The sequence below is a fragment of the Microplitis mediator genome, chromosome 4, assembly GCF_029852145.1.
Source record: "Microplitis mediator isolate UGA2020A chromosome 4, iyMicMedi2.1, whole genome shotgun sequence".
NCBI lineage: Eukaryota > Metazoa > Arthropoda > Insecta > Hymenoptera > Braconidae > Microplitis > Microplitis mediator.
Window position 1 is genome coordinate 11,419,767 of NC_079972.1, and position 26,888 is coordinate 11,446,654.

A 26,888-nucleotide genomic window follows, 5' to 3' on the forward strand; every position below is an offset into this window, starting at 1 on the left:
AATAAAAAAAAAAATTAATATAGCAACGAGGATCGAGAGTGCACTCAGCATCAGTTGAGCTGGGCCATATAATATCATATAAAAAAATTTCCTTCAAAGCAGAGATGACACTGTCCCTGGGTAATCGCAAGGAACATTAAAGCCTCTGGGGACAATAATTCTTTAGTGGAATTCAGTCACTACGATTGATGTCAACTTAAATCGAGAGTGCCTCTAGCCCTGTCTCAAATTTCTCGATAACCTCGTATCAGCCGAGCTCCAATAATATGCGTGCATTTTAAAACCCATCGGTCTTAAATAATAAGCATATGTGATATTTTAAAAATAATCCATAAAAAAAAAAAAAGTTAAGTTTTATTTACGACAAATCCGTTTAATAAACCGGTTAGACTGTCCTGGTGATCGGAGTAATCAGTAAAGTGTATTATATATTACTAGTGTAGCTTAATTTTAATAAATAAAATGTATGTTGTGGATATGTGAGTATCCAACCACGCACTAGACCGATACGATACGGACATTTCCATAAAAGCGATTAAATAAAAGGAACAAGTTCTGATGGAGAGAGAAGGAGAGACGCAGAAAGAGCACGTATACGGACATATATCTTTTGAGGCGGCGTTTACTCTTTGTCATTCGACGCATTAATATTTATTATTTCTATTTCTTTGTCAGTTTGATCGCGAAGCCCGTGGACGTTGACTCACCACCAATCTTAGGAGCTCCTATATCTCGTACTCGATGCACAAGTTCCTATTATATGGGTGGAAAGAAGTAACCTTCGGTGTGTCGCACGCGCGCGTCTGATTTATCGGTTCAACTTGTGTGTACCAGCCACATCGGCTTTCGAATCGCGATCGTCCGTTCTACTCTCCTTCTTCTACATACATACAGATATATATTCAACTGTTGTCCTCAGGATGTGCTGGATTCTTATTCATTTATTTCTCTGGGAGCTTCTACGATCGCCTCCGTCTGTCCCTGATGTTATTTTCTGCTGCTGTTACTCCTGCTGTCGGTATCTCGGGCTTTAAAAAAAAATAATACTGATGATTATACGTTCGGTCTGATGCTAGTACCCTTTTTGGGGGATAACGATGACGTTGGTAATGATTTTTAACAAAGCAATATTCTATCGCAACTGGTAACTGAGCGGACCGGAGAGAAAGTATTCAGATAAATATTTAAAAAAAAAAAGCTAAAGGTTTATTGTGATAATTTTACGGCATTGCTCACGCTTGTACGAGGGAGATGTTGAATGTCGAACATGAAATCGATTATTATGCGACCGGCTGGACATATATCTATATATAGTTTTTTTTGCAAGGGTACATACGCATATGTATAAGGGGAAAAAATAAACAATTGACCCTAGACGGCTCGAGACCTTCAGAGTATCCAGTCCACGAGGAAGTCACCGAACCTTTTAAGGCCGCATAAAAGGGGTTGCGGGCAGGGTTTCTTGGAAAATCGTCACCATGCTTGGCATTGCGAATTTCTTTGGGCATCAGTTGATCGGCCGAAGATGGAGTAAAGAAGAGAAGAAGCGAATCATCGACCGGTTCGGCTCTTGGAGACACCATCCAACTGGGGCCTCTTTTTTTCAAAAAAAATTTTAAAAAACCCGACCAAATACCTTCGACTCATTTCACGCATTATTATACTTATTGACTTTCCATTTTTTTTTTCTACATACTTGCAAGTCTTGATAAAAATTTTCGTATTTTTACTACCGAATTAATTGCCAAATATTTGTGGAAACAAACGCGTAATGCGTTGGCATTTGTTATTTTTTTTAATAGTATAGTGAAAACCCTCAAAAATATAAAACCCAGCGGAACCGTGACACGACCCTTGGCGGCGAAAATAAATAAATATAATGAGTGGCCAGGAAGCTAGTGGCGGTAAAGACAAATCAAAAGCACCGCCCGAGACTCCAAATTACGCGGAAGCCTCGGAGCCTCAGTTATCCAAAGGCTCAATAGCATCAGGCGAGAACAGTCAGATCGACGGTTGTGATTCTCGTCCAGAGGTAAAAGATGTATCTCCTGTTCTTTATCTTATATCTTTACACAACTCTCATCTGGAAATTTATCCACCGACTTTAAATCATTATACAATGACATTCCATCTGCAGTATGTACGCTATATATCTCATACTCTTTTTACTCATAATATTAAGAGCCTCGTATCAAAGATACCCGACTTTACTTAACTTATTTTAAAATTTTTTTCATCAAGATGTCGTGGGTACTTAATTTTTTTAAAATCTCCCACGCAAGTGTCTTTGGATACGAGTATACAACCATGGCGCCGTAATAACCACACATTAATCAGCCACTTGGTGTGACTTGTGACTATATAAACTACTTTTAAAAATACGATACACGCTACTACATATATGTTGACCCGGTAAGTAGGTTGCCAGGCCATAGGGTGGGCATCCAACTAATAAAAGAGAACAACAAGTAGCGGAGGCATATACACCGTTTCCCCCATGTTTATTATTGCTTCGGGTACTATATATATGTATATATATTATGTGAAACTAAAAAGTTTCCCACAGCACAGACGTACGTCCTAGTCACACGTCCACCGGAGACTCAAAGGCGTCGCAATACAATTACAAGGGAAAGGGACGTCTGTAGATCGCGTGCATGCGTTTCTATTCATTTTAGCTTTGCTCTTATCCTTTATACGCACTAGTGGGATTTTTAATAATAGTCACCCTCTATATCTACTCTACTTTGCAATGCACATTTCTGTGTGAGACCCTATACCTAAGAGAGTACCGTTCACTATGCTATGGCTACCCTATAACTTTTTGTTTACAAAAATTTTATACTTTTTATTCCCGTTTTAGAAATTTATTCTCCAGGTGCTGTTGTTTATTAGTTTTTTAAGTCATGGTTTTAGATCTTGTAGATCTTCAAGTCGAAAATATAAAACGATCAAGGCCGCGATGTTACGCTAAGACGCACAAACTCATATCTCTCGATTTAGCAGACCAACATAAAACTTCCCACGGTTGCCGAGCGTCATATCCGACTCCTGGCGAGTTTGTACAGAGGGAGTTGCCCTTCTCGCGTGGACGACACGTGGCCAGAACCCCTCCAGTACATTATGACCCTCGACTTTGCGTACAGGGCCCAGTGCTCTACCATGCATAATTTTCAGCTCTTTTGAGCATACATGCGTCCTTTTACGGATGTCTTTTCCATGCGGGCGTCAATAGTTCCGATTAAAATGATTCATCGATTCACGATTATATGTGTGTGTTTTTTTAATCATTTCCTCTGATGTTTGCTCTTATCTCACATATTAAATGCTGGCTGACTACGGCACATGTATAGGTGTTTAATCTTGGGTGCTATTGATCATGAAACGTATTCACGGGGATCATTATTTCATGACGGAGATGGAGAAGGATAATGAAAGGCGCATACCGTGTTTTGAATGCAACGCTTCGAAGCTATACCTTTTTCGCTAATCATAGTGTACATGTATAGCTCGTTATGCGGCAAGTCTAAGAAGCAATGCACACTTATCTCTAAGATGGTAGGCAGTATAGGAGGTTACACCAGCTAGCTTACGTCTGTCAGCTCCACGCACGCAGACGTACCCACGGTACTTGGTGTAAGCTGATGTGAGACATTACGGTAAAATCCAGGGAGTCTATGACCGTGTAACGTTCCAACGCTTCAAGGCCCATTATTTTGTTAAGAGAAAATTCTTACCAATCCTCACTCGAGTGAGAGTCAGATCCACCGGCTGACTTGAGGCAGTAAGACATCGTTACTCATCAGTTTTAGCAACACATTATTCATCTTTTAGTCTTCCGATGGGATTTAAATCGCCTTCAAGTAGTTGTTCAAAGAAAGTTTATGAGTCCTGGGGTTATGTCCTGCTTTGGAAGTACAGAAGACAAGCTCACAAGAAGACAACTTTGCGCCTCTTTGAAAGTTTCAAGTATGCCGGTAAATAAATTTAAGTTTGTTTCGAAAAATTCCTGGAGCTAAGCCTGAGGCACCCCCGCGATTATCCTTTCTCTGGGGTCTAGACTATACACTAGTAAGGTCGCTTTATGGTTTCATCACTGGCATTATACAGACAAGCTTACCGATGAATAAGTCTAATTTTTGAGGAATTCAGAACGTTTAAAAGTGATTTTCGTACACAGCCCCCGCAAATTGCCCGAGGCAACGTAGTATTTTCGGGCCATGAATCTCAGTCTTTATAATTTATTATTATCATCATTAGTTTTTTATTGTATTTCGTCTTAAGCCAGCTTTCACTGAATGGACTAGGACACGAAACGGTCATTTACTACCAAAAATCGACGAAAACTTTAGTCTAGAAGAGATTAACGCGTTCCTAAAATACCAGACTCAGTGGTGCTTGACACGCAATCGCGGTTTCTTGTTTCGTAGTCTGCTTTACTCCCTAGTTATATTCCCCGCATTCCTTTCTCCAGAATAAAAACATAAACAAAAAATCCTCTGTCGATATGATGAGACTTTGATGAGTTTCTTTAGCCATTTATTTTTTTTTCCGTACAGCGAATCTCGAGTGTTCGACATCAAGCCCAAGTCTACTTGACCGACCATAAAATCTTCGAGTTCACCAACTATCTGATCACTCATTTACTAATCGATGAGCCGGACAATCCAATCCAATATCTTGCGGATCTCATTGGCAAGTGTCTGTTGTTCAAAGCTGACTTGGGTCCTCCTCCGCTTGTTTTCAGCGACAGGTAAAACAAAAAAAACATTTATTATATATTTCATTTACTTTTTCTTCTCATTTGTTTTTTGTAAATTAAAAAATTTATTTACTAAAACACACGGACTATTATCATCCCTCGAAGTTTTGCGGTTAAATTTATCATAATTTAAACTTTTTATTTTAGATTATATTTATATTCCTGGTCGCTGATTGGCGTATAGGAATAAAAAAAATAATAGGCACACTTCGTCACCGCCCTCGGGAAATTTCATTTTGTGGGATGACAATTTAGCTTACAACCGCAGGCTCGTGACAAATGGAATTGAAGAAATTACTACTACGAAAACGGAGACGACACTAAAAGTCACGACTGAGTTGTCCAATAATTTGAAACTCAGCCGCCGGTCATTTTATCTTGTTGTGCATTTTCTATCCTTCTCTTTATCTTTTTCTCTCAGTCTCTTATCCTTTTAACTTCATTTTATAGTCTTTCGTCTGCGCTCGTTTCAAACCTCGCATCACTACAATAAATAATTGAATATTCTCTTTTATACATCTCTGACGATAGTTACGAATTACATCAACAACCAAGAGATTGAATTTTAAGTACCATTTCAAGTTAATAAAACTATGCATGAAATAAATATATTGGATTTAAATTCAATCGGCTCCAATTTAACTTGAATTATTATAAAGATAATAAATAATAAATAATTATTACCATCATCGAAACATTTTACAAGGTCTTGGACAGAATAAATTGTCTCTTTTGTTTAAAATTCACGATTCATTCGTATTCGTCCCTCTTTATTCTTCTACCTATAATCAGTGGATACGCCAACAAATTGTCTTTCAGTCTCTTCTCGACTCGTGTCCTCGTTCCTTTACTTCAACATCCACAGCAACAGCAGCAGCCTCAGCAGTCAGCAGTAATTCCCCACTAAACCCAACTCAGCACCCTCAGATTCCTTAGAATCTGTTTCTTAAGTGATGTCTCAACGATAACTGAATTGCCAATTGATTCACCGAATCCTCTTTTGTTCGTTAACTCATTATTTATTGCTCTTTTCTTTCATTGTTTACTCTGCTATCTTCACAGACACATTGACGGAATATTCCAGAGCTTCGATCCATTACGCACTGGGAATATCACCCTGGATCAGTACAAAATGGCCATGAAGTTGCTCGGAATCTTTGGCTGTCATCAAAAACCACCAGAGTGTACACCAGACAAAGTAGACAAAGAAACCTTCCAAGCAGAAGTGTAAGTTTATTGTCTTTGCTTTAATAAGGATGTCGTAATATCTGTAATTTAATAATACTCATTTTATATATTTATATATAAATATGAATACGAATAGCATTGACTTAAAAGTGTATGTTGCATGTACAAATGTAAATTACACATATGTAAGCATGCGAACTACCGTCTTGAAAGTATCCTCGGTAGTTCCTTTGTAAGTTTATCAGTCCAAGTCATCCTGGGAATCGTCGACTGGCCACGCGATTAAGACGACGTGATGTTGACTGTTGCGAGAAATGCTAATTGATTGAATTATTTCGCTCAGTTTAAACATTTACTCAAGCAGAGACCGTTCTCAAGCTTTTTTTAAATCTTCTCTAAAATATTTCCAATCAGTTTGTTACTTGACTTCATTTTTTTAAACCTAATTCACGGGTCTAATTCCGCGTGAACGTTCCCTCTCATTTATTTCTTACTGAGAAATTTTTTCCTGCTCATCATTCCGGGTTATTATATCGTGGGAGTCTATTCATTGCGTTAAACATTAATACAAATAATCACCGTTGTAGAAAATAAGATTTGCTTCAATTTAAAACTCGAGTGATGAACCGTAGCTTTTAATTCGCGCTCGGTTTGCTTGTATTAGTGATCGCAAGTTAAGTGTACCTACATGTGATTTGGTACTTTTTGCCTTGAGATATTTTACATATTATTATATATATATATATATATGTATATGTATATCTATTCCTATCGCGCGTTGGACCCCGCGGCATAGCAGAGAACGCAGATCTGCGTGTCTGCCCTTGGAAATGGGTCTCCCTCATAAAATTCACCAGAGGCTGCCTCAAGCACTATCAGAGTATAAACAGAAGAAGTTTTAAAAAAACGAGTAGGTAGTATAGTACCATTTTGACTCACTGTATATAGCGGAATTTTTTCGTAATTGTAAGTATTCCTGCGATAAGTGCCGGCAAGGGCCGCGGGGTAGTGCATATATTTTCAGGAGCAGACGTGTGGCCTAGGGCTCGATATTCTTACTTATATATAAATATACTCTACTCTTTTACTTACATATATTATATATATGTATATACAAAGCAATGTGCGGTTCCGCGGCTGCCCTTAATCATTCATTGGCCCTCTCTCTCTCTCATTTTATGTCCCTTTAATTCCCCGCGCCGATTATATTAAACTTGTGCTCATTTAAGATACACGAAGTATTCGTCTTATATATCCTGTGTGCATTTGTTGTGTACATGAACACGAATATATATATATATATGAAGTTTGATTATTATTTAATAATATTGCGTGTTAGTTTGATGGATTTCTGTTATTTTTAAGTACATAAAAAAGACTCAACAGTGAACGTCATTTAATAGTACACGAGCATCAGAGATGAGATGAGCGAGTGGACCAATTGGTTTTTGAAGAGGCCCTTGTATATAAGCGGCGCGTGCTTGTACGTAATTTAGTCCAATTGTCCTGCGCTCGCATCCCGTTCAATCTTAGTACGTTAACGTTTATGTTTTATTTTATCTTCGGGCTTATATATATACGTGTACGTGTATTTTAAATATGTGCATGTATACATAAATATATATGTATAGGTATATATACAATGGATTGTAACACGTTGACGTTGTCTCGCCGATGACGTCAGTCGTCTTTAGGTCAAATAAAATTCATCAACGACCAGACGACTAAATACATACAATCTCTATAGCTTTATATTTATAAATATATGTGGTCGGAAAAAACAAATTTAGATCGACGGAGAACAATCCTGCTTTCTATTTAGATCTATATCATAAGTTTTGAAGACTTGATAATAATAAAACCCTAAAATATTTTAAGTTTTTGTTTCAAGTGACGGCGGGAAAAAAAATTCAAATAAATTTTAAATCTAAAAAAATATATTGATATCAATGTAGATCTAAAAATATATGTATTTATATGCGTGGATCAAAATGAACCATAGAAAAATAATACAATGGAAAAAATTCAAAATTTCGATTTTATAAAAACAAATTTTTTTTTTTTGTTGGATCTAAAAATTTTATATAAAACTGTATAGATCTATAGATATCTGGTAGATCTAAAGTTTCAAATAATTAGATCTATGTTGATCCAATACACTGTCAAAAATTGGGAGTTAATTAGAAGTGATCCCTGATTAAACGAAACGATTTACTCAATGATAAATGTATATATAATATTAAAATTGAATCGTTTTGTATTGTTTTGAATCATTTCTAATTGAATTAAATCGTTTCTTTTAATTAGGGATTAAGAATTTCATTTAAATCCGAATTATCTCCGTCACTCCGTCACCCGTACTCTTGTTCCGGAGTTTAAAAAAAAAGAACTCCGCATAAGAAGTAAACAAGGAGTTTGTTTTTTCAACTCAGTGATTACGGAGTGATCTGGATTTAATTTGAATCTGCATTCACTCTGATTCGGAGTTTTAATATTAAAATAAATTCTTATTAGAAGTGAATTTCATTCCGAACTGGATTTTCACCATAAAATTAAACTCCTCTTCAGAGTGAATTTTACTCCAAGGGGATTAAATAAATAAAAAATCATCCGCTCCGCTAATTTTTTACAATGTAAGATCTCGTCATATAAAAATTATTTTTTTATCGACACCGTATTTTTATTGACTATTTAAATTTTTAGAAAAAATCATTTGATAGCCGGATTAGCAGAACTAGTTGGCAAGAGCAGCAAGTAACTTTATAATCACCAAAGATGTTTTTTAAATACTAAAAGTACGAAACCGAAGAATGTGCAGTGGCTGTATCATCTGGCGTACTGAGAAATAATGTCATCGGATACACTACTCAAAATGATATACATAAATTATCATGTACAAAGAATATATAACATCTAAAATATAAATTTTACACGTGCTCAGAAATGTCGACATTAAAAAATAATTTTTTTCATATATATTATAATTTATCCAAAGTAAATGCTAATATACAACAAGAAATCTACATTAATTTGTCTCGGTTCATTCGGTAACCAGGTAAATAAAAAAAAAATAGTTTTTTTTATTTACCTTACAACTTTCCCAATCGTTGGTTTTGTCATTGAAATTAGAGTTGTAATATCTCGTGGCGTGTCCTTAACATAACTAGAAAGTTTCTATAAGTTTTAAGATACGTAGAAAAACATTAGTGACCTCCCAGCTCCCAGTACGACCGAAATTTCGCAGAGACGAAGCAGAGTCACTGCGGGTGGCGCGCCCACCTAGATTATTTATGTTATGATAATTTTTCAGCCGCTCCTTGCTCAAGACTACGCAAAAATTATGGGAAACGTCTTTTTAGTTTTAAAGTTTATAAACACAAAAGCAGTTTGTTTAATAAAATACTTACGGATCTCGAGTCTTGGTAACGTTAACTGTCTAGCTTATATATAATACGAGTCAGAGTTTAAGTAGGTAACGTTACATTACATTAGGCGTAAGCATGTTATTCATATAAAACTGTACAGGTCGCCTCTGGGCACTTGGCGACTTGTTGCTCTTTCTAAATCCTATTTACTCTTTTTATTACTCATGGTTGTTTTTCTTTCCTCAAACAAAAATCCTGAGCCAGAGATCCCCGGCTTCAAACTGTCGCAGTGTGGGAGGCTGGAGAAACTAAAAAGATATTAAAAATTTAAAATATAAACTCGTGTCAAGTAAACAGATCTTTGTTTGGTAAAGTTTAAAGTTGCTCTTGATGTAAAAAATAGTTTATCAAGACTTGATAATAATCTACGGAGAGTAAACAAAATAATTTAAATGCTAGTGATTTAAATTGGAGCGGGAGAATTATAAATAATTAAAAAAAAAATATACGTCAATTTATAGCTGAGTAAAGAGACATGCCTTGTTCGTACTCGATTAAAACCCGTCCAATTTATTATTGAGTTAGTATTTGGGGTAGATGCGCTTGCGCAAGAGATCTTGATCCTCTTTTATATACATTTGATACTGGAGACTGTGCGTTGGTGATGATTGCGTGACACAAACTCCAGGATATTAATGAATGTGTGTGTGAATGTTGTGTGTCGGTGGTTGTAGTATATTTTGTGTGTATGGGGAGTCCCCTCTTCTTGGAGAACTCGAGACAACCAGTACAGTGCTCGTGGGGGAACGAAAACCACTGGGTTAACGCTCGGTTGGCTGTTTCTGGATCCACACCAGCCAGTTTCAGTCTCGTGTCAGCAGCAAGCAGTTGATCGTCGTCATGCTTGTGATCTACGGTGTTGATACCAAGTGTGCGGTCCATGCTTCTGCATGATCAGCTCCAAATCATCCATGACGGCTACTACGATTTGTTTATAATTTCCGGTTAATTCTTTGATTTATTTACAACAAAGTATACTGTTCTATACTTACAATTTTTGTGATTTTCCTACTTGTGATTTCCATTGAGATCAATCAGTTCTTGCCTAAGAGCGATCTAGATTCTCGGCTAATTGGATGCAGTTCAAGGACTCTGACACTGTCTTTAAAAAAAATTTTATTAGCAGTGATACTTTTCATTGGAACAGTGGATCAATTTATAAATAATTTGAAAGAGACGTTGTTGATATTTAGTTGTGACAGAATGAAGTGATGATTCTTTCATAACAATTGAATTTAATTATTGCTGTTAAAAAAAAATATTGGAGTATAAAGTGCGTTAATTAATGAAGATCTGTGGATAATTTATAAAACGAAAACAATATGATGCCTGGTATTATTTTTTTATCGTCAATCTTGATCGTGATTTTTGCCGCTGCTATTTCGGCGGCACCAACACACGGGCATGCGATTGTTCCCGCCGCAGATCAATGCGACTGGACTGGAAGGTCAGTATCTGACGACACTTTTTTTAAAAATATTTATATATACCTGATCTGGTCCAATTCCACTGCATTTTATTTCATAATATCATAAAACATTCAACGCACGTACAGATTTCTTCACCTCGGTAGTATAATAAAAATAAAAGCCTCGTGCTCTCTCGCAATTAGCAGCAACAAATTATCGCGTTTTGTAATTTCGTGAAATTAATTAAACGCTCCCGCACTAAAAGTCTTGCTTTTACTTTATCTAATTATACCGGAAAATAATTAACAACTACCAGAAATGGAGTAAAAGGGAAAATTAATCCAATTTTATCCATTTCTGGCGGTAGTCAGATATCTCTTCTCTTAAATTTATATCACATTATTACGGATGTGTGTGCCGTAGTATAGTAGCCTTTCACTCTTATAATATAATTCAAATACATATGAAATAGTTGGACTAGTCATATCCCTAGGCTATAATTCATGGTAATAGAAGCGGAACCAACGACTTAATAAAAAATCCTTGGAATTCTTTCTTTACTTCTATACCTTATTTGCAAATATTACCATTTATTTTATTCTATTCCTTGAATACTATATCCATACACATATATTATATATATAGAAAAAACAAATTCTCCGCTTAAGGTAAATATTCTGGATTCAAGAAAATTTTTTTGAAAATCTCAATTTTCTCAGATAAAATAGAAACCTCTTCTGATCAAGACGAATTTTCTTCGACAGACAAATTCTCTTGGCTCAAATAAATCTTGACTTCATTTCCGAAAACGTTTGTCTTCTTCTTCATTCATTTTCTTTACTCAACTTTTTTTTTCTGTGTAAGGGAAAGACCCAGTACCCGATCAGAGAACTCGTACCCGATCTCTCCATGTATTTGTATATTTATATTTAGTAAAATTTAGGAAATATAGATATATAAATATATGAGTGATCGGGTATTGGGTCTCTTATTTTACATATACTGAAAAAAAAAATTTTTCTTAATTAGTAAATCAATAAAAATTCTCAATTTTCATATTAAAGTTTAAAAATAATTTTCTTGACAGAAGAAAATCGAAATTTGTTTACTCCAAAATAAAAAGATTAGCATATCTCGGCTGAGCTCAGATTTCTGCGATAAAAAAAATAATTTTGAATGAAGTCATCAAATTTTTTCACTAAAAATATATAGGATTGAAAATTTCCAGTGGCATAATTTCTTGTAAGAATAAATTGCAGTATTTCTAAGTTATTTTTCCTCTGTGTACAATAACTAATGATAATAAAAGCAAAACAAGGGGCTCAGGTACACAAGTACCTTTTTTGGCGGTTACTAATAACGTTCGTTAATCCGTGACAAATTTCTCAGCTATTGAATTCCGATTCGAGTCACGGTGATTTTAAAATTACCACACATTTATACAATAACATATGTATATTTATATCGAATGGTTGTGTAATAAAAAGATTATCAATATATGGTATGATTGTAAATCAACGTTGTAGCTTTTGATTGGAAAATTTGAGTCGTAAGTTGCGTATGTTTGCTCGTTGAGTCGTTAAAGGGAGTGAAAAAGAGAAAGAAAAATAAGTAAGTAAGTAAGTAAGTAAGTATTGGCCAAGGCGAGACGATAATTTAATAGCTGCAGGAGGAAAGTAAACTTTTATCAAAATGTAAACCGGTCATACGACTACGGAACCGGTTTAGCTCCCTATGACAAAGGGGAACGGCCCCCTTGTCGTTATACTCTGTTATTTTTATTATTTACCTCCTTCTTTATCATCATCATCATCATCATCATCATCTTCTTCTTCTTCTTCTTTTCCTTTTCCTAATTCTTTTCCTTACATTTATCCCTCCTAGTCCACCTCTTCTATTTATTTTCCATCCTCTTATTTATCCTCATTATCAAATCCCTCGGAATAGAAGCAAACGTTCCGGTGTAGAATGCACGTGCTTATAAAGAATTTTATCTTATCAGCAGCAAGACGATAAAATTGTATAAACAAAGCCGGCTTGTAAAATAAACAATAAGAAATTTAATTTAATTTAAAGATGACCAGGTCATTTTATATTTATAATTTATTAAATATATGTTTATTTATATTTTCTAGTGGTGGAGGCGGTCGGGGAGTACGACCAGTTTATCTCAGATGCTCGAGAGGCACCGTGTCGTGGCGATATCCACGGGGTGCCCTGAGAGTTGTTTTATCTGGAGGAAATGATGGGAGAAGTTTCCGCGGGTGTGTTAAAGCATCTGGTCCAGCACGAGTTTACCTCGAGGGCAAGGGGACTTTGAGACTTGTTTATGCCCCCGGTGATGGCAAACACGAAGCGCTGCATCGGTGCTTCCATTCCAGAGGACAATTGGCAGCGTTGTATGTCGAGGCGGACGAAACGACCCCGGCTCGTGGTACTGTTAAGTTACGTTACGACTTGGAGCTGGAGCACGTCGACAACGCGGGAAGAAATGTTAGGAGAGATGAAGAAGCCGAGTGCAGACCCTGCACTAAAGAAGAACTTGCTGAGACCTACTGCAAGAGTGATCTTGTTGCTCGCGGGACAGTTAGTGCCGTTGAAAAGAGGCCGGATCTCAACGCCGCTGAGATTATCCTCCGAGTGACTAAAACTCTGAGACGTGTTGAAGAAACTGAGGTAAGCTGAGGATAAAATTTAGTTTTTTCTCCGGTTTGATGCCGGAATTTAGTATAAATTTTGTATTTATTATTTATGTTTTTACTTACAGGACAACGAAATAGATTCAGGTGACCTTCGACTTCAGAGAGAAATAAGAGTCAGACTACCGACAGCTTGCGATGCGCGACATGGACAGGGAGAATTTGTGATAATGGCTAAGAAAAGACTTGGCGATCTTACCCTGGCCTGTGCCCCCAGACTCGAAGCCTGGGCCGAAGCTGTCCGCGAACTCCAAAGTGCTCCTTGTTTTCTAAAAAGTTGAAAGAAAAGAAAAGAAAAGAAAAGAAGAAACTATAGATAAAAAAATAATAAATTATTATTTTAATCGCCTGTAAAGAGAGTGTAAATAATTATATATTAATATTTTTTTGTGTGTACATACTAGAGTATCTTGAGAATAAGTCGTCGATCTCCAAACTGTGATATTGATTTGTAAGAAGAAATTTAAAGAGATGGATTTATGATCGTATATATTTGCTTGTATAATAAAAATAAAATTAAAACTTATTATTAATTTAAATAATTATTTGACTGCTTTGTTCTTTTCACCCTGCGTTTAATATTTTTCTGTGGGAAAAAAAAATGATTTAATTAGGTATCAATTATAATTATAAATGAATTATTTAATTGAATGGAAGTATTTTCTCAACAAATATATATATTGTTTTATTTTCATTTTTTCTTAGTAACAAATACATGGAAAACAGACATGAAGAAGGCGAGAAATCACGTAGAAAACAGCTATATATTTTAATTGAGAGTGCGTAGCACATCCTTCTCCATTGAATTCCATTCTTTTATTATATTGTTATATTTAATTAAGAATTACGTTATATTAGTACACGTTAACTTCTCATATATGCACACAATGGTGAAAGAAAGAGAGTCATATTTCCTGACCGTAATCCTCATCACTCAGCACACTACACTGAGCAAAAAATATAAATACAATATATATTTTTATGAAGAATTTGTCGACATTCAAAAAATTATTTTGAACTTTAAATTTGCCGCATTTTTATTTTAAATCATCATTCATTTTATTTAAATTTGTATAAATAATTACAAACTTTTGTGATAAGAAAATATATTTTTTTTTGTAAAATTAAGTAAAGACAATATTTACTTTCTGATATAATTTTTCTGCTCAGTGTAAAATACAAACTAGTAAATTATTTTTTTAAATTTTCCTTTGGCGTATTTTGTATAATTTTTTTAAATATTTATATTTATCATTGATTGGTCCAGCAGAAATTTTTCATCTATTTACTTGTTGTTATTGTCCGACTTTGCTGTTAAATTAAATAACGCGAGCCCTGATAGCGAGAGTTTCTGGTAAGAAAATTGGTGTCAGCCGCGATCAAGTTGTTGACAACTTTCAACTTTTGTTACTCTTGACTACAAGTTTCCCAGAAAATTGGCGACAATCTACTGCCGCAAACTCTGAGAAAATTGAAGACAACTTTCAGTCATTGGAATGACAACTTTTGCCACTGACTTTCTCAGAAAGTTGGCGACCAGTTGCTGTCAATTTATGGAAATCTCAATTTTTGTGGCCAACTTGGTGACAATTTGCCAGCTTGGCTATCAAGGAGATTTCGCTCTTTTAATATATAAGTAAAAAATAATTTACCCTTTTAGGAATTCCATTCCCGCGTTTTTTTTTAATTGATTGTACATTAGATGAACTAAACATTATTAGTCTTTACCAATTTAATTATTCTTAAGGTCATTCTCAGACAGTACTCCTCACTTTTAAAAATTTTTCAATGACTCAACAGTCATTAGTGTATCAAAATTTTATTAATTAATTAAAAACAAAGTAAGAGATTAATTGAAAAAAGGCAGAGTAGCTGCAATTTCACTGAGATGTAAAAAAAAAATTACTTACAGTTGATGTCAATTGGGAGTTAAACAAAATTTCTAAAATTTCAGTAAAATCTTCATGTTAATTTTATAATTCGAATTTTCAAATTTTGTAGCCTAAAATTTATTCGAAAAATTTAGTTTGACTCCTAATTGATAACAGTAAGTAATTTTTTTTAATTAAGTGATAAAATTTTGATACACGTATGACAGTTGTCACTGGAAATTTTTAAAAAGTGGGAGCACTGTCTGAGAATGCCCTTAAATTAAAGTTTTTAAAATCCAGTAAAACAATTTTAATAATTGCAGTTATTTTTCAAATTTAAATATATAATTAATTAACTCATTAGTTAAATTTAACATCCACTATTGTGACACTTGAGTTTATACTCCTCAGAATCTTCAAGACAACTTAATTTTATCTTACATATCTTTTATCGCTACTTAATCCCAAAAAATAAATCCCTCATTATTTTATTCAACAGCAAAATCCGACTCAACACAATTATGTAGTACATTATTTTCACCCATTACGCAACACAAACTGCTGCCCAACTTGACTAGCAGGAAATAAATAATTATAATAATAAAAATAAAAAATATATTAAATCTGAAATAAAGTAAAATATTTATCACTAAATATAATAAATATAATGAAAAAAATTTATATAAAATCGAAACAAAATGTTTCTTCGTTGCAATCATTCGATAGTAAAATCATTCGCTCAAGTATTTGATTTATATATACATATAAAGTTATTAAATTAATAATTTAACGATGATTCAAAATAATTATGTCACATGACGAAAAATAATTAAAAAATTGTTTAACCGTGTCAAGTATAAAATGATTATGAAGTGTCGAAATATCAATCGGTTTAAATTCAAAGTGAAAGACACTCGTTTAATGTCACACGTGCATGCATGTTAGATTAATATATATATTATAAATATTAAAAAAAAAAGAAAAACTGGACTTGCTTGCTGTCAAATGAAATATCAAATTTAAAATTGTACATAAATTTAACTCGTGTGATACGGGTAATTTGGACAGAGTGGTATCACAATGTCATCCATATTCGGCAGCACGACGATCTTATCAAACTCTTTCAATAATTTAGTTTTAATCCAATTAGTAACGTAGCCAATGTTGACAGCCCGTTCACCAACAGCTGGTCTGGCATCTAAATTTATTTTAGGAATTGGTTTGAATCCATACCAAAGTCGATCTGACGGTGGCGGCGGTATGTTAACAGACAGACATCCTTCTATACTAGATACACTAACCATCAATCGTATTTCGGTATTAGAAACTCCTTCCATCGCTCTCCGTACGTAGGTCAACTCAGCAGCCTATAAAATATAAAGACAGAGGTTTAGGTTTAGGTTTTTTTGTTATTTTTTTTTTACTCTTAAACGCAGGCATCTGGACTAAAGCTGCGAGACTATTTCGGCGTTTATTCTCGCACGACCAAGTTGCCAAAAAAAATTTGTTATGCTTTACTACAGATACAACCATTCACATATGGTGTGATATTCGATTAATATAATACATAAATTATTGAGATACTTTGGGAGTTAACACACCACTGAAATACCAGATACTCACATGTTGAAAGTATTTATTCGCTGCCAATTTATCGACCATGCTGAGAAACTTTCGGCCAGAAGATTGACTCGGCCTATTATAGAAAAAAAAAAAGGTTCAAGTTATAAATAACTCGTGATAAATAAAAAAATGATCATTTAATAAACTTACGTTGATTCTCGAGTACTCGTCGGCATATTTATGCTTTCTTCATCCTCAGTTGAAGTTTCGGGACTGTCCTCAACGTCGCTATCGAACATGGGAGACTTCGCAGGCTTTGGCGAATCATTTCCATTATTACTTTCATTTGAATTATTGATAACAGATCCAGCTCTGGTTAATTTCATTAAATTTAATTTTGTTTCGACGGTCATCGTCAGTCCGCATTCATAAGTAATATTCAAATCAATCCACAGGCCGCGCTCGTCGACCACCGGTTTACTCGCTTTGTGTATAAACGGCGCGCCTTGGCCAATCACCAGTTCAGAGATCATCAAACTCTCCATAAAATACGGCAATTTTATGTTGGATAATTTCCGCTGGATTTTATCCTGGAGGACATTTATCATGTCCGGGGATTTATGCATATCGAATATTATCCTACCGAGTAATGCATTCAACCACAAGACCTCGGACTCTGCCAGCGAGCCATTGGATTCTGTTGGCGTCGAAGTCTAATAATTTAAAATAAATAATTATTATACTTTATATTGATAGATAATTTATAAAAAATATGTTCTCACATCAGCATAACGCGACATATAAGAATTAAATGATAGCTCTGCAGGAATATCAACACTAACGGGCGTTGTGGTAGAGTTTTTAGTATCACCAGAGGCTTGTGATAGCGATAAATTACTCGATGATGACGTAAGTTCCTTGGCGGACGGTATCGAATTACGTTTATTGCAAGATGTTGTTGCTAGAACAAGTCGTCTGTACCTATAAGTGATATTGATTACACATATATATATATATATATGTATACATAGATGTCGAGGTTGGTGGGAATTAAAAACCAGAGATTAACGATTTAACGGCATTTGAAAACTCACCAGTCTTCTTTTTGTCGATCAGTTCTGCCGAAAAAAAATAATTTTGAACTTAGATACTCGACATCATCTTGACAATCTTCAAATACATCTTTAGTGTCTTTCGAAAATGACAAATCGTCGTCTGTTTCATCCTCCTCGACTATTAATTTATCCTTCTCTAATTCCGTTTGTAATTCATCGTCAGACGGCGTCTCGAGTGCTATATTTTCGACGACACCCTCACGCCCTAATGTCACGCATATGGGATATTTTTTGCTCCATCTCCTGTTTAATGTTAAACACAATTTAATATCTTTATTTATTTGACGTCTATATATTTAAATATATATATGCATTAATAATTACCGTCTGCGAGTCAAACCCTCGGGCAATAACTCAATTTTAGCTCCGACTAATGAATAAACACGTTTCCGTGTAAATTTAGCTGTTGGTTGCGGCTCATTCCAGACAGCGCGTTTAGGAATTCGCGTTCTGGTTTCACTCACTTTCAGCGAATCGCCTTCGAGTTTAAAGTAAACAGATTGTGTTCGCGCAACGTGATAATTATCTGGGTCGTAATTATAAGGGAGTTCATTTAACCAGCCCTCAAATTTATCAACGACAGCGTACTCTTCAGCAGCAGGAACCTCAACAACTGGGACCGTCGTAAAACTTGAAGGCTCTTCTACTTCAACAGGCATCGCTACAATCTCGCCAACTCTTTTTAACATTTTTTGTACTGTAACAGCAACTACACTACCGGCCAACATGCCAGTAAATAATGCTACAAGTGGTACTAGGTAACTTATCAGCCCCAAAAATACTAACAACAAAAATATTCGAGACAATAAATAACTTTTTAGCTCAGTTATTATTTTCCCGGGCTTTGGAAACTCTCTCCTACACTCAACAGGGACATCAGTCACCAAACGTGAGTACCCTAAATTTTGTACTGTACATACACTAGAAATTTCCGAAGTTTCCTGGCCCTTGGAAGTGTTTGACAATGACATAGAGTCGACTTCCACCAATTCAGCAGCCTCGACTCCACTCTCAATACTTTCATCGCGACCCTTATTCTTGGCCTTCAAACCCGTCTTTATACTAGAGAATCTAAACCTCGAGTGACTCTTCTTGCTGCTTTTAGACGGCGATGATTCTTTGTCCACCTTATCTAATTTTTCCGACACATCTTCTGTCGGCGTAATGTTACCCAAGTCCTCAGGATCGCTGACACTAGAATTTTCTCTGCTGCGATGTTTGTTCTTCTTCTCGCTCTTTATCTCCGATAATTTATCTTCAAATGTCTTAGTTATCTTGCCACGTATATCTGACAGCACTTTCCAAGGGTCAGAGTTAGACGGAGGTGTACCGCCTTCAGATAAATCTAAACTGGAGGATCTCTGCTCACCCAAGTCATCATTACTTTCATTATGATCAGACTTTAATTTTGGAATTTTAAATGGGCTCGATTTGGGTGACGTTTTCTCTGACTCCGGTGTCTTTGGTTTTTCTTCATCGCTGCTGGGATAAAGTTCTTCCAGTTCGTCATCACTTGCGTGGTATTTAATTACAGGTACAGAAGTAGTGATTGGTTTACCTACAATATAATTAATTATGATCATAATTGTAATGAAATTTAAAAAAAAATGACAGCTGGATAAAAAAAAATTTACCTTTCATCATTCCCAGAGTAACTTTTGCTGGACTTTGTTTAGAAGCCATTGTATGCTCGCAATATTTTCACAAAAAAATTTATTTTCTCCTTTTCAAGAAAAATAAAAAAATTTATTACCGCCACCGGAATAATTAATGAAACTTTCACTTGGGTAAAATGACTCACTAACTTGTCAGAATAAATAATCACGTATTTGTTTATTATTTTTTGAATCTACTTACGTTACATTACGTTTTAAATAACCTGTTAGTAAATTTCTGCTGCAATAAACAAACATATGACATGTCTGTTTAAATGACAGGACAACTTTGAATTTTTTACCCGGTCCATATTGTGGCTAAGTTTTTTTAAAAAATAAAAACAGAAAGTTACGAACGTGGAAAGAAATAATACATTAGTTTTGACCCTGACACTGGAATATTTGATGACAAATATTGTATAAGTACGCAGGAAATTTATAAGACAAAGTAACCAACTGACAGAAGTGTTGATACTGATGAGACTGGGGTGGATTTTTAAAATATTACCATTCTGTAGGAATTTCTTTCCAACCAGCTGATGCTAATGGAGACCGATGATTGTGGGCATTTTCAGACAGTGCCGCCACTTTTTGAAAATTTTAAATGACAGCTTTCAAATTTCAGTAAATTTGTGTCAATTTTATAATTCAAATTTAAAAATTTTTAAGGCTAAAATTTAATTAACAAATTTTGTTTAACTTCCAATGGATGTCAACTGTAAGAACTTTTTTTTTGATTGATAAAATTTTGATAAACTTACAAATGAATATGAACGTAGCTGACAATTGTCAATTTAAAAAATTTGAAATAAGTGAATTAAACGTAAATCGAATAAAATTAAAAAATGCGCATTTATAGAATTTGAAAATCAGTGTGTGCATTTTTTTTCTTTATATATTTATAATTAGTTCGTTTATTTGTAATTTAAAACTCGTCTCATGTCTGCTCCATTAACGCCCGTACTTATGAATTTTGAGTCATTGAAAATTTTTAAAAAGTAAGGGATACTGGTCGGGCAGATGTCTATAACACATCCTGATGATACAGATCCTGATGATACAGATAATTAGATCACCCATGTGAACGCAACTATTGAATATAAGCTTCAAGATTTTCTATAGATTTTCTATTCATTTTTTATGATACTGAATTTGGCCGACGACTAACTTTTGAATTCGAAAATTATTGTCTGCCAACTTCAGGATCATATTTTTTTAGACGGCAAAAAGTCTGTTTTCTCTAGATTTATTTCTATGGATTTTCACGAATTTTCTTAGACAGCGATTTTATTCAAAACTACGGCTTCGATTGGTGGAAGAATCCCAGTACATTAATTAATGTACAGTAAAAGATAAATTATTTTTTTCCTCAAGTCAATGAGTCTCGATTTTCTATGGAAAATTTTCTATAGATTTTCTATGGATTTTCCCTCTCACACGCGCGAATTATTTTCTTTTCCAAAGAACGCGACCAATGACTTTAAAATAGTGGGCAGTACAAATCGAATTTTCGAATTTTACTTTTCTAATTACGTTTTGAATATTACCTTACACATTTTTCCGAAAGCTATAAAAATTGATTAATAAATTAAAAGAAAAGTAAAATTTAAAAATACGGACCAGCCTTAATGGAGTCGTAAAGTTCATCTTCATGAAACTACTCAATAAATTTGTTTGAATATTTTTATGTACAATTTGTGGTATTTTAGTTGTCTATGACATAAACTATGTCTATTATGGTTGAAGTTTAATTTATTTTAAAAACAAACTGTTTTTCAACACTTACTTGAAGGAATTTTGCCCTGTGTGAAAAATAAATAAATAAATAATTATTTTAAAACAAGAAAAGTCAAAAAATTTATATAATTCTGACAAACATAACCTGGGAACTGCACTTAAGAACAAAAAAACTGATAAAAATTGATGTTAAAAATTTATAACGTCGGTGTTTGGTTACGAGTCTGGTTGTTGATGTGCTAAATGTCATTTACTGTAAAATTATGAATGAAGTTGACGAAAATGAAATCAATGAGGCCTTTCAAGAGCCGAAGAAAAAGTTCTGGCAGGTAAGTGATACAATAACTGATGATAGTTTGCTATTGAGATAAAATATTAAAATTTTTTTATGATCGTGTTCTGGTATTGATGCAGAGATCATCGAGAAAAAGGACCAAGAGCGATGTGATCAGTGTGAGTTCCATGGACATATCTCTGGATTCGACGATTGCTAAAAGAAAAAAACGACGAAGGATCACTGAGTTGGCTAGTAGTTTTCTAGCAGCATCAACTACTGGTAGATTGAGTAATGTTTTGCAACGTTCCTTTGGATTTCATAGCAATACTTCTGTAGGAATGATTGATGAAGATGGTGAATCAGGACCTAGTAAAAGGTATTTAGTATTTAATAAGATCCTATAGAAAGTGTCCAGTTTCTGTTATCAGATAACAATTTTTTTAGACCACTCTGATACCCAGAGTTTCTGATCAGAAAGTTGGTACATGAGTTGTCGATAACTCAGCTTTTTTAACTTGACTACAAGTTTCCCAGAAAGTTGGCGACAATTTACTGCCGCAATCTGTCGCCAACTTTCTGATAAAATTGAAGGCAACTTTCCGTCACTGGAATGACAACTTTTGCCACGAACTTTCTCAGAAAGTTGCCATCAACTTATAGAAATGCCTATTTGACTATCAGAGCAGTTACTTAAATTATTAACTTATTTTATAGATGTACTAATAATTTACTATTTCAGGACACGAAGCAAATGTGAGCAAGCAGGAAATGTCAGGATTAATAGCTGGGTAACCGATGTATCGAAGTACTCACCGGAGACACTGAATTCAAATCTCACTAGAAATGACATTAAAAAGCAGGAAGCTATTTATGAATTATATTGCGGGGAAAATGTTCTGCTAAATGATCTTCAGGAGCTCAAAGAATCGTATTTAGAGCCTTTGCAATCCACTGATATCTTTACGCCCAGTGAACTCCGTACTCTGTTTGGAGATCTCGATATGCTTATTCACGTACACAGTAAATTGCGTGATGATTTAATAGAATTGAGAGACTCCCGGGGATTTACCAGCACGATTGGGCCAACGATACTCGAGTGGCTGTCAACGTTAACGGAGCCCTACGTCGAGCGGTGCAGGACCCAGATAATGGCGAGGCACCTGCTGGAGACGAAGCGAATGCGGAGTAAAAAGTTTCAGGAATTTATTAAGAAAAAAATGGAATCACCGCGTGCGGTTGATCTGTGGACGTATTTGGACGTGGCGCGATCGCGTATTGTCAAGTATCCGCTTTTGATAAACGAAATTTTAAGACGTACGCCGTCGACGCATGAAGATTATCTGATGCTGAAAGAAGCCAGTAATATTTTTTCAGAGATGTTGGAAAAAATAGACCAGGCAATGGGCGACGCTGAGTGTGAACTTGCGCGAATGAAAATAATATTTAAGACTGAATACGATTCCGAGGGTTTAATTAAAGCCGCGAGGGAGTTGATTACTGAAGGGCAGCTCAAAGATCCACGTGGACTGAAGCTTCATTGTTTTTTATTTGACACTTGTTTTGCTGTCACTCGTCCAATCATCAAGTCGCGGTCGAAAAATTATGATCTCTATTACCCCGTCATTGCAAAAGATCAATTCCTGATAGCAGACGCTGCAAGTGATGGTGATAATGATGATAGCAGATTGAAAATAGCTGACCGTATTTTAATTGTACGAGATGAACATGACAAGAAGCATTGGATCGATGCTTTCAAAAAGGCAAAACGTCTTACTAAAAAAATAAGTAAAAAGTCTATTGACAGCGAAGATAAATCTTCAGAGGAATCTGCATCCAGAGTATTACGTGACAAACAATTTCCTAAAAGAACAACTCGAGAACGTCCGATTTAAGACAATTTAAAAATCTTCCAGTAAATTATTAATTAAAATAAAAATAAAATTGGTGCCTATTTAATATATACAAACTGTAATCTATTTAATACTCATAATAATAATTAATAATTAATTGTATATCTCGCGATATAAATATTTATATAAAAAAAAAATTATTAGTTGGTTAAGGGGATTTAAAATATTTTTTTAAAGTAAATATATGTAAGTTTATATGCGCCTTGAAGGTGAATTAATAAAAAAATTTAATATTAATTTATATACATATACATACACATATATGTTTATTGAAATCAAGTCTTATTGGGTTTCATGGAATTGCCATCGGGGTAACGCTTGCGAAAGGCTTTGATGAGCTGAGGGTCTATTAGATGGACACCATCAACTTGGTTGCCGAGGGTTATCCAGTTCGGCTGAACGTTGTGCGGTCGACCAAATAATTCTATTTTCCTGGTGCTGGGACTCATCCGCTCAATTATACCGTAAATTTCATCGGGTTTGTGACTTGTCGCCCGTACTTCAGCGACTATCACATCGCTATCAAGTCCACGGTTGATACGAGGGTTACCTTTCATGCCTACAAGACAGTGTTCCTTGCCGTGATTCAACCAGTGGCCTGTGCGTCCAGTCCTGATGATCCTCTGCAGCTGGTTAGTTTTTACCCATATTATTTCGTCGACTCTCTCGTAGCCCCAGAGTTGCAGACACTCGCGTCCAAGTTCCATAGCTCTGCCAGTTACCCAGAGGAATAGTAGACCTTCATCTTGCAGAGCAGGAATGCCCAGTTGTCGCATCTCGTCGTCGGACATGGTACCGTAAGGCAGCTCCATGTGGATATCCCACGGCGGGTCGGCCATAATTACTGCGAATTTACCGAGGACCGTCATGTCTAGGTACCGCAAGTCGCATTGGATCCATTGAGGCGGGTACAGAGTTAACTCAGTGCCTGAACCTGGTCCAGTAACTTGCCCAGGTGTTTCGACGGCTAACTTTGTTGTATTATTTACACTTGATAGATCTGTTTCGTTGATGTGTTCCTTTGATAGCGCCGTCGAACCATCAACTTCATAATGAACGTATCTGTAAATAGTTTTATTAATCTCAAGTAAAGTTTACAGCAACAGTAGGGTAGAAGTACCATTTGTGGCCACTGCTCCATTTTTGGACATTTAATACTTTATTTTAATTAATCAAAAGGTAAAAAAAACTTAGATTGTGATAAAAGTATCACTGTTATTCCAAGCCGATAGTTTTCATCATACGTCTGATATACGAGAGTTTTATGAGCTGTACGATATCGTCGCAAGCTGCCTTAAACTCAGAGCCTTTGTGCTGATTGACAAACTGTACAAAGGCTTGATTGTGATCCAACTTGAAAGTGTGTAAGCAGGCGAACGAGTCGCAGGATTTGAGAATTCGAAATCTCTGAACTGATAATTTATAGCCTAGGTCTAAGGAAGTCTAAAGACCCCAAGAGGGGAACCTGCAACAGGCTGATGGCCTAAATCGTGTCCAAAACTGGCCCTAAGGTGACCAAAAATGATACCTATCCCTAAATAATAAATTATTAAAATCGTAGAGTACTTACTTGCATGTATCCATATGGAAACACGTGTTTAAAAAACTACAATCGCCTAATGATTCATCAGTATGACCCTGAATTATTTTTTTAAAATGCAATTTTTTACATTTAGAAGCTCCACTTCCACTTCCGTTGAGTTTTTCACACTCAACTCTAGTCCCATGGGGACAAAACTCCATCACCTGGGCGCCTCCTTGTGAACGGAAACGTTCAGCCAATGATTTTTCTTTGGACGTTTGCTTTGACAGTAAATCCAAAATTTGTTCTCCAACTTTCTTGCTCTCTTTCTCTCGAATTGTTGGCATTGACAGCAGAGACATTATATCTTCTGCGTTTTTAAGATCAAGCCTCGGTTGCTTGTCTGGACTGACGCTCTCGTCATCCTCTTCCTCCGGGTCATCGTCGTCAGTCTTCTCCTGCGAAGTTGTGTCCGTGTTGTCATTATTTACCAGGTCGTCTATTTTTATCTGAGTTGACACAGACTCAACTGACAGAATAGTGTAGCCCAGGACTCCGTCCTCCGTAACTTCTCTCATTCTAAAATAAAATTGTTTTTAAAAAATGAAAAAAAAATAATCAATTAAATTACACAGTAATCATTTACTTCACTACATCTTGTGCCGCTAATTTTTCAAGTATTTTTTTGATATCTCCATGAGAAACATCAGCGCTTAAATTTTTTCTCAGCTGGATACTGAGATCCGCTGACGTTGTCGTCGTACTTGGAAGACTTTGCCGCAATAAATACAAAATTTCACGTTCGAATTCATCATTTTTTACGTGATCTGTTATCACTATCGACTCTAAAATTTAAAAACTTAATAGTAATAACAATAAATATTTATTTTCGACAAATAGTTACCAGAATTGACAGCATCCGCACCAAGACTTGTCGTATTGGGCAGAGTTAGAGTAAACAATTCATGTCTTTCACGTTTTCTCTTTTGCAATTTTTCACGCAAGCTGTTTCGTTTTATTTTTATAGCCTGGATTTCTTCAAAAGCATCAGACATTTTTAAAATACTTTTTTTTTTCAAATATTCAACACATACCCTGAGTTTATATCAGATTTGCTGTCTGTTTACTTTGATGTCTTGCTCCTGGATGATTACTATTCTTACCATCAGTCGGATTGTTGGATCATGGTCCTGAAGTTAGCAGACAATTAAAAATATGCACATGTAGGAAATTAAAAAATCTGTGGGCGCAATTTTTTAAAAATATTTTTTTTTATAATTTATAGTTTTAAAAAAATTCAAAAATTATTAGACGTCGGGTTATTGTAGTAATATAATGAAAAATAAAAATATGCACATGAAGAAAATTAAAAGATCAGAAGCGGAATTTTTAAAAAATATTTTTTTTTGAATAATTTATAGTTTAAAAAAAAATCAAAAAATTATTAGATCTGCAGTATCATGATCATGATCCTGAAGTTAGCAGACAATTAAAAATTTTCGGATGATTTTTTTCAAAAATGAAAACTAAAAATATGAACATGTAGAAAATTAAAAAATCTATGGGCGCAATTTTTTAAAAATATTTTTTTTTCATAATTTACAGTTTAAAAAAAAAATCCAAAAATTATTAGACATCAGGTAACTGCAGTATCATTGCTAAACCCTCAGAAACTTGTTGAGTTAGCCGAAAATCTTTCACTGCAGAATTTGCTGAATAAGGTATGGCTATCAGGGTAATGCACAGTTTGCTTTA

At 35.0% G+C, this 26,888-nt stretch overlaps 5 protein-coding genes and 1 long non-coding RNA gene across 8 annotated transcripts; 3 read left to right on the forward strand and 3 right to left on the reverse strand.

Moving 5' to 3' along the window:
* Positions 1-293: 293 nt before the first annotated feature.
* LOC130666263 (uncharacterized) lies at positions 294-9,619 on the reverse strand. The gene is made up of 3 exons (XR_008989644.1): positions 9,358-9,619; positions 9,039-9,277; positions 294-1,028 (listed from the first exon to the last, which is right to left on the reverse strand). It is a non-coding gene; the product is annotated as an uncharacterized LOC130666263 (long non-coding RNA).
* On the forward strand, positions 1,309-8,785 carry LOC130666261 (uncharacterized). Of its 2 annotated transcripts, none has more exons than XM_057467083.1 (4): positions 1,309-2,032; positions 4,560-4,753; positions 5,825-5,989; positions 8,654-8,785. In XM_057467083.1, exons 1-4 carry the CDS (start codon positions 1,880-1,882, stop codon positions 8,706-8,708), a joined length of 567 nt encoding a protein of 188 aa, XP_057323066.1. In that variant the 5' UTR covers positions 1,309-1,879; the 3' UTR covers positions 8,709-8,785. The 2 variants fall into 2 exon arrangements, with proteins under 2 accessions (XP_057323066.1, XP_057323067.1); XM_057467084.1 differs by lacking the exon at positions 1,309-2,032 and adding an exon at positions 3,376-3,977.
* A 523-nt stretch (positions 9,620-10,142) lies between the features above and the next one.
* LOC130666258 (meteorin-like protein) lies at positions 10,143-14,028 on the forward strand. The gene is made up of 3 exons (XM_057467080.1): positions 10,143-10,822; positions 12,920-13,460; positions 13,552-14,028. Exons 1-3 carry the CDS (start codon positions 10,698-10,700, stop codon positions 13,762-13,764), a joined length of 879 nt encoding a protein of 292 aa, XP_057323063.1. The 5' UTR covers positions 10,143-10,697; the 3' UTR covers positions 13,765-14,028.
* An 83-nt stretch (positions 14,029-14,111) lies between these two features.
* Positions 14,112-20,186, reverse strand: LOC130666256 (testis-expressed protein 2). Of its 2 annotated transcripts, none has more exons than XM_057467074.1 (8): positions 19,890-20,186; positions 19,667-19,755; positions 18,357-19,590; positions 18,012-18,275; positions 17,700-17,898; positions 17,128-17,630; positions 16,978-17,050; positions 14,112-16,721 (listed from the first exon to the last, which is right to left on the reverse strand). In XM_057467074.1, exons 2-8 carry the CDS (start codon positions 19,713-19,715, stop codon positions 16,392-16,394), a joined length of 2,652 nt encoding a protein of 883 aa, XP_057323057.1. In that variant the 5' UTR covers positions 19,716-19,755; positions 19,890-20,186; the 3' UTR covers positions 14,112-16,391. The 2 variants fall into 2 exon arrangements, with proteins under 2 accessions (XP_057323057.1, XP_057323058.1); XM_057467075.1 differs by having other exon boundaries at positions 20,045-20,185.
* Positions 20,187-21,408: 1,222 nt separating this feature from the next.
* Positions 21,409-23,866, forward strand: LOC130666563 (rho guanine nucleotide exchange factor 3-like). The gene is made up of 3 exons (XM_057467679.1): positions 21,409-21,753; positions 21,839-22,077; positions 22,441-23,866. The coding sequence occupies exons 1-3, from the start codon at positions 21,688-21,690 to the stop codon at positions 23,591-23,593; spliced, it is 1,458 nt and encodes a 485-aa protein (XP_057323662.1). The 5' UTR covers positions 21,409-21,687; the 3' UTR covers positions 23,594-23,866.
* LOC130666562 (N6-adenosine-methyltransferase subunit METTL3) lies at positions 23,857-26,289 on the reverse strand. Its single transcript, XM_057467678.1, has 4 exons — positions 26,038-26,289; positions 25,780-25,978; positions 25,182-25,712; positions 23,857-24,673 (listed from the first exon to the last, which is right to left on the reverse strand). Exons 1-4 carry the CDS (start codon positions 26,186-26,188, stop codon positions 23,887-23,889), a joined length of 1,668 nt encoding a protein of 555 aa, XP_057323661.1. The 5' UTR covers positions 26,189-26,289; the 3' UTR covers positions 23,857-23,886.
* Positions 26,290-26,888: the final 599 nt, after the last annotated feature.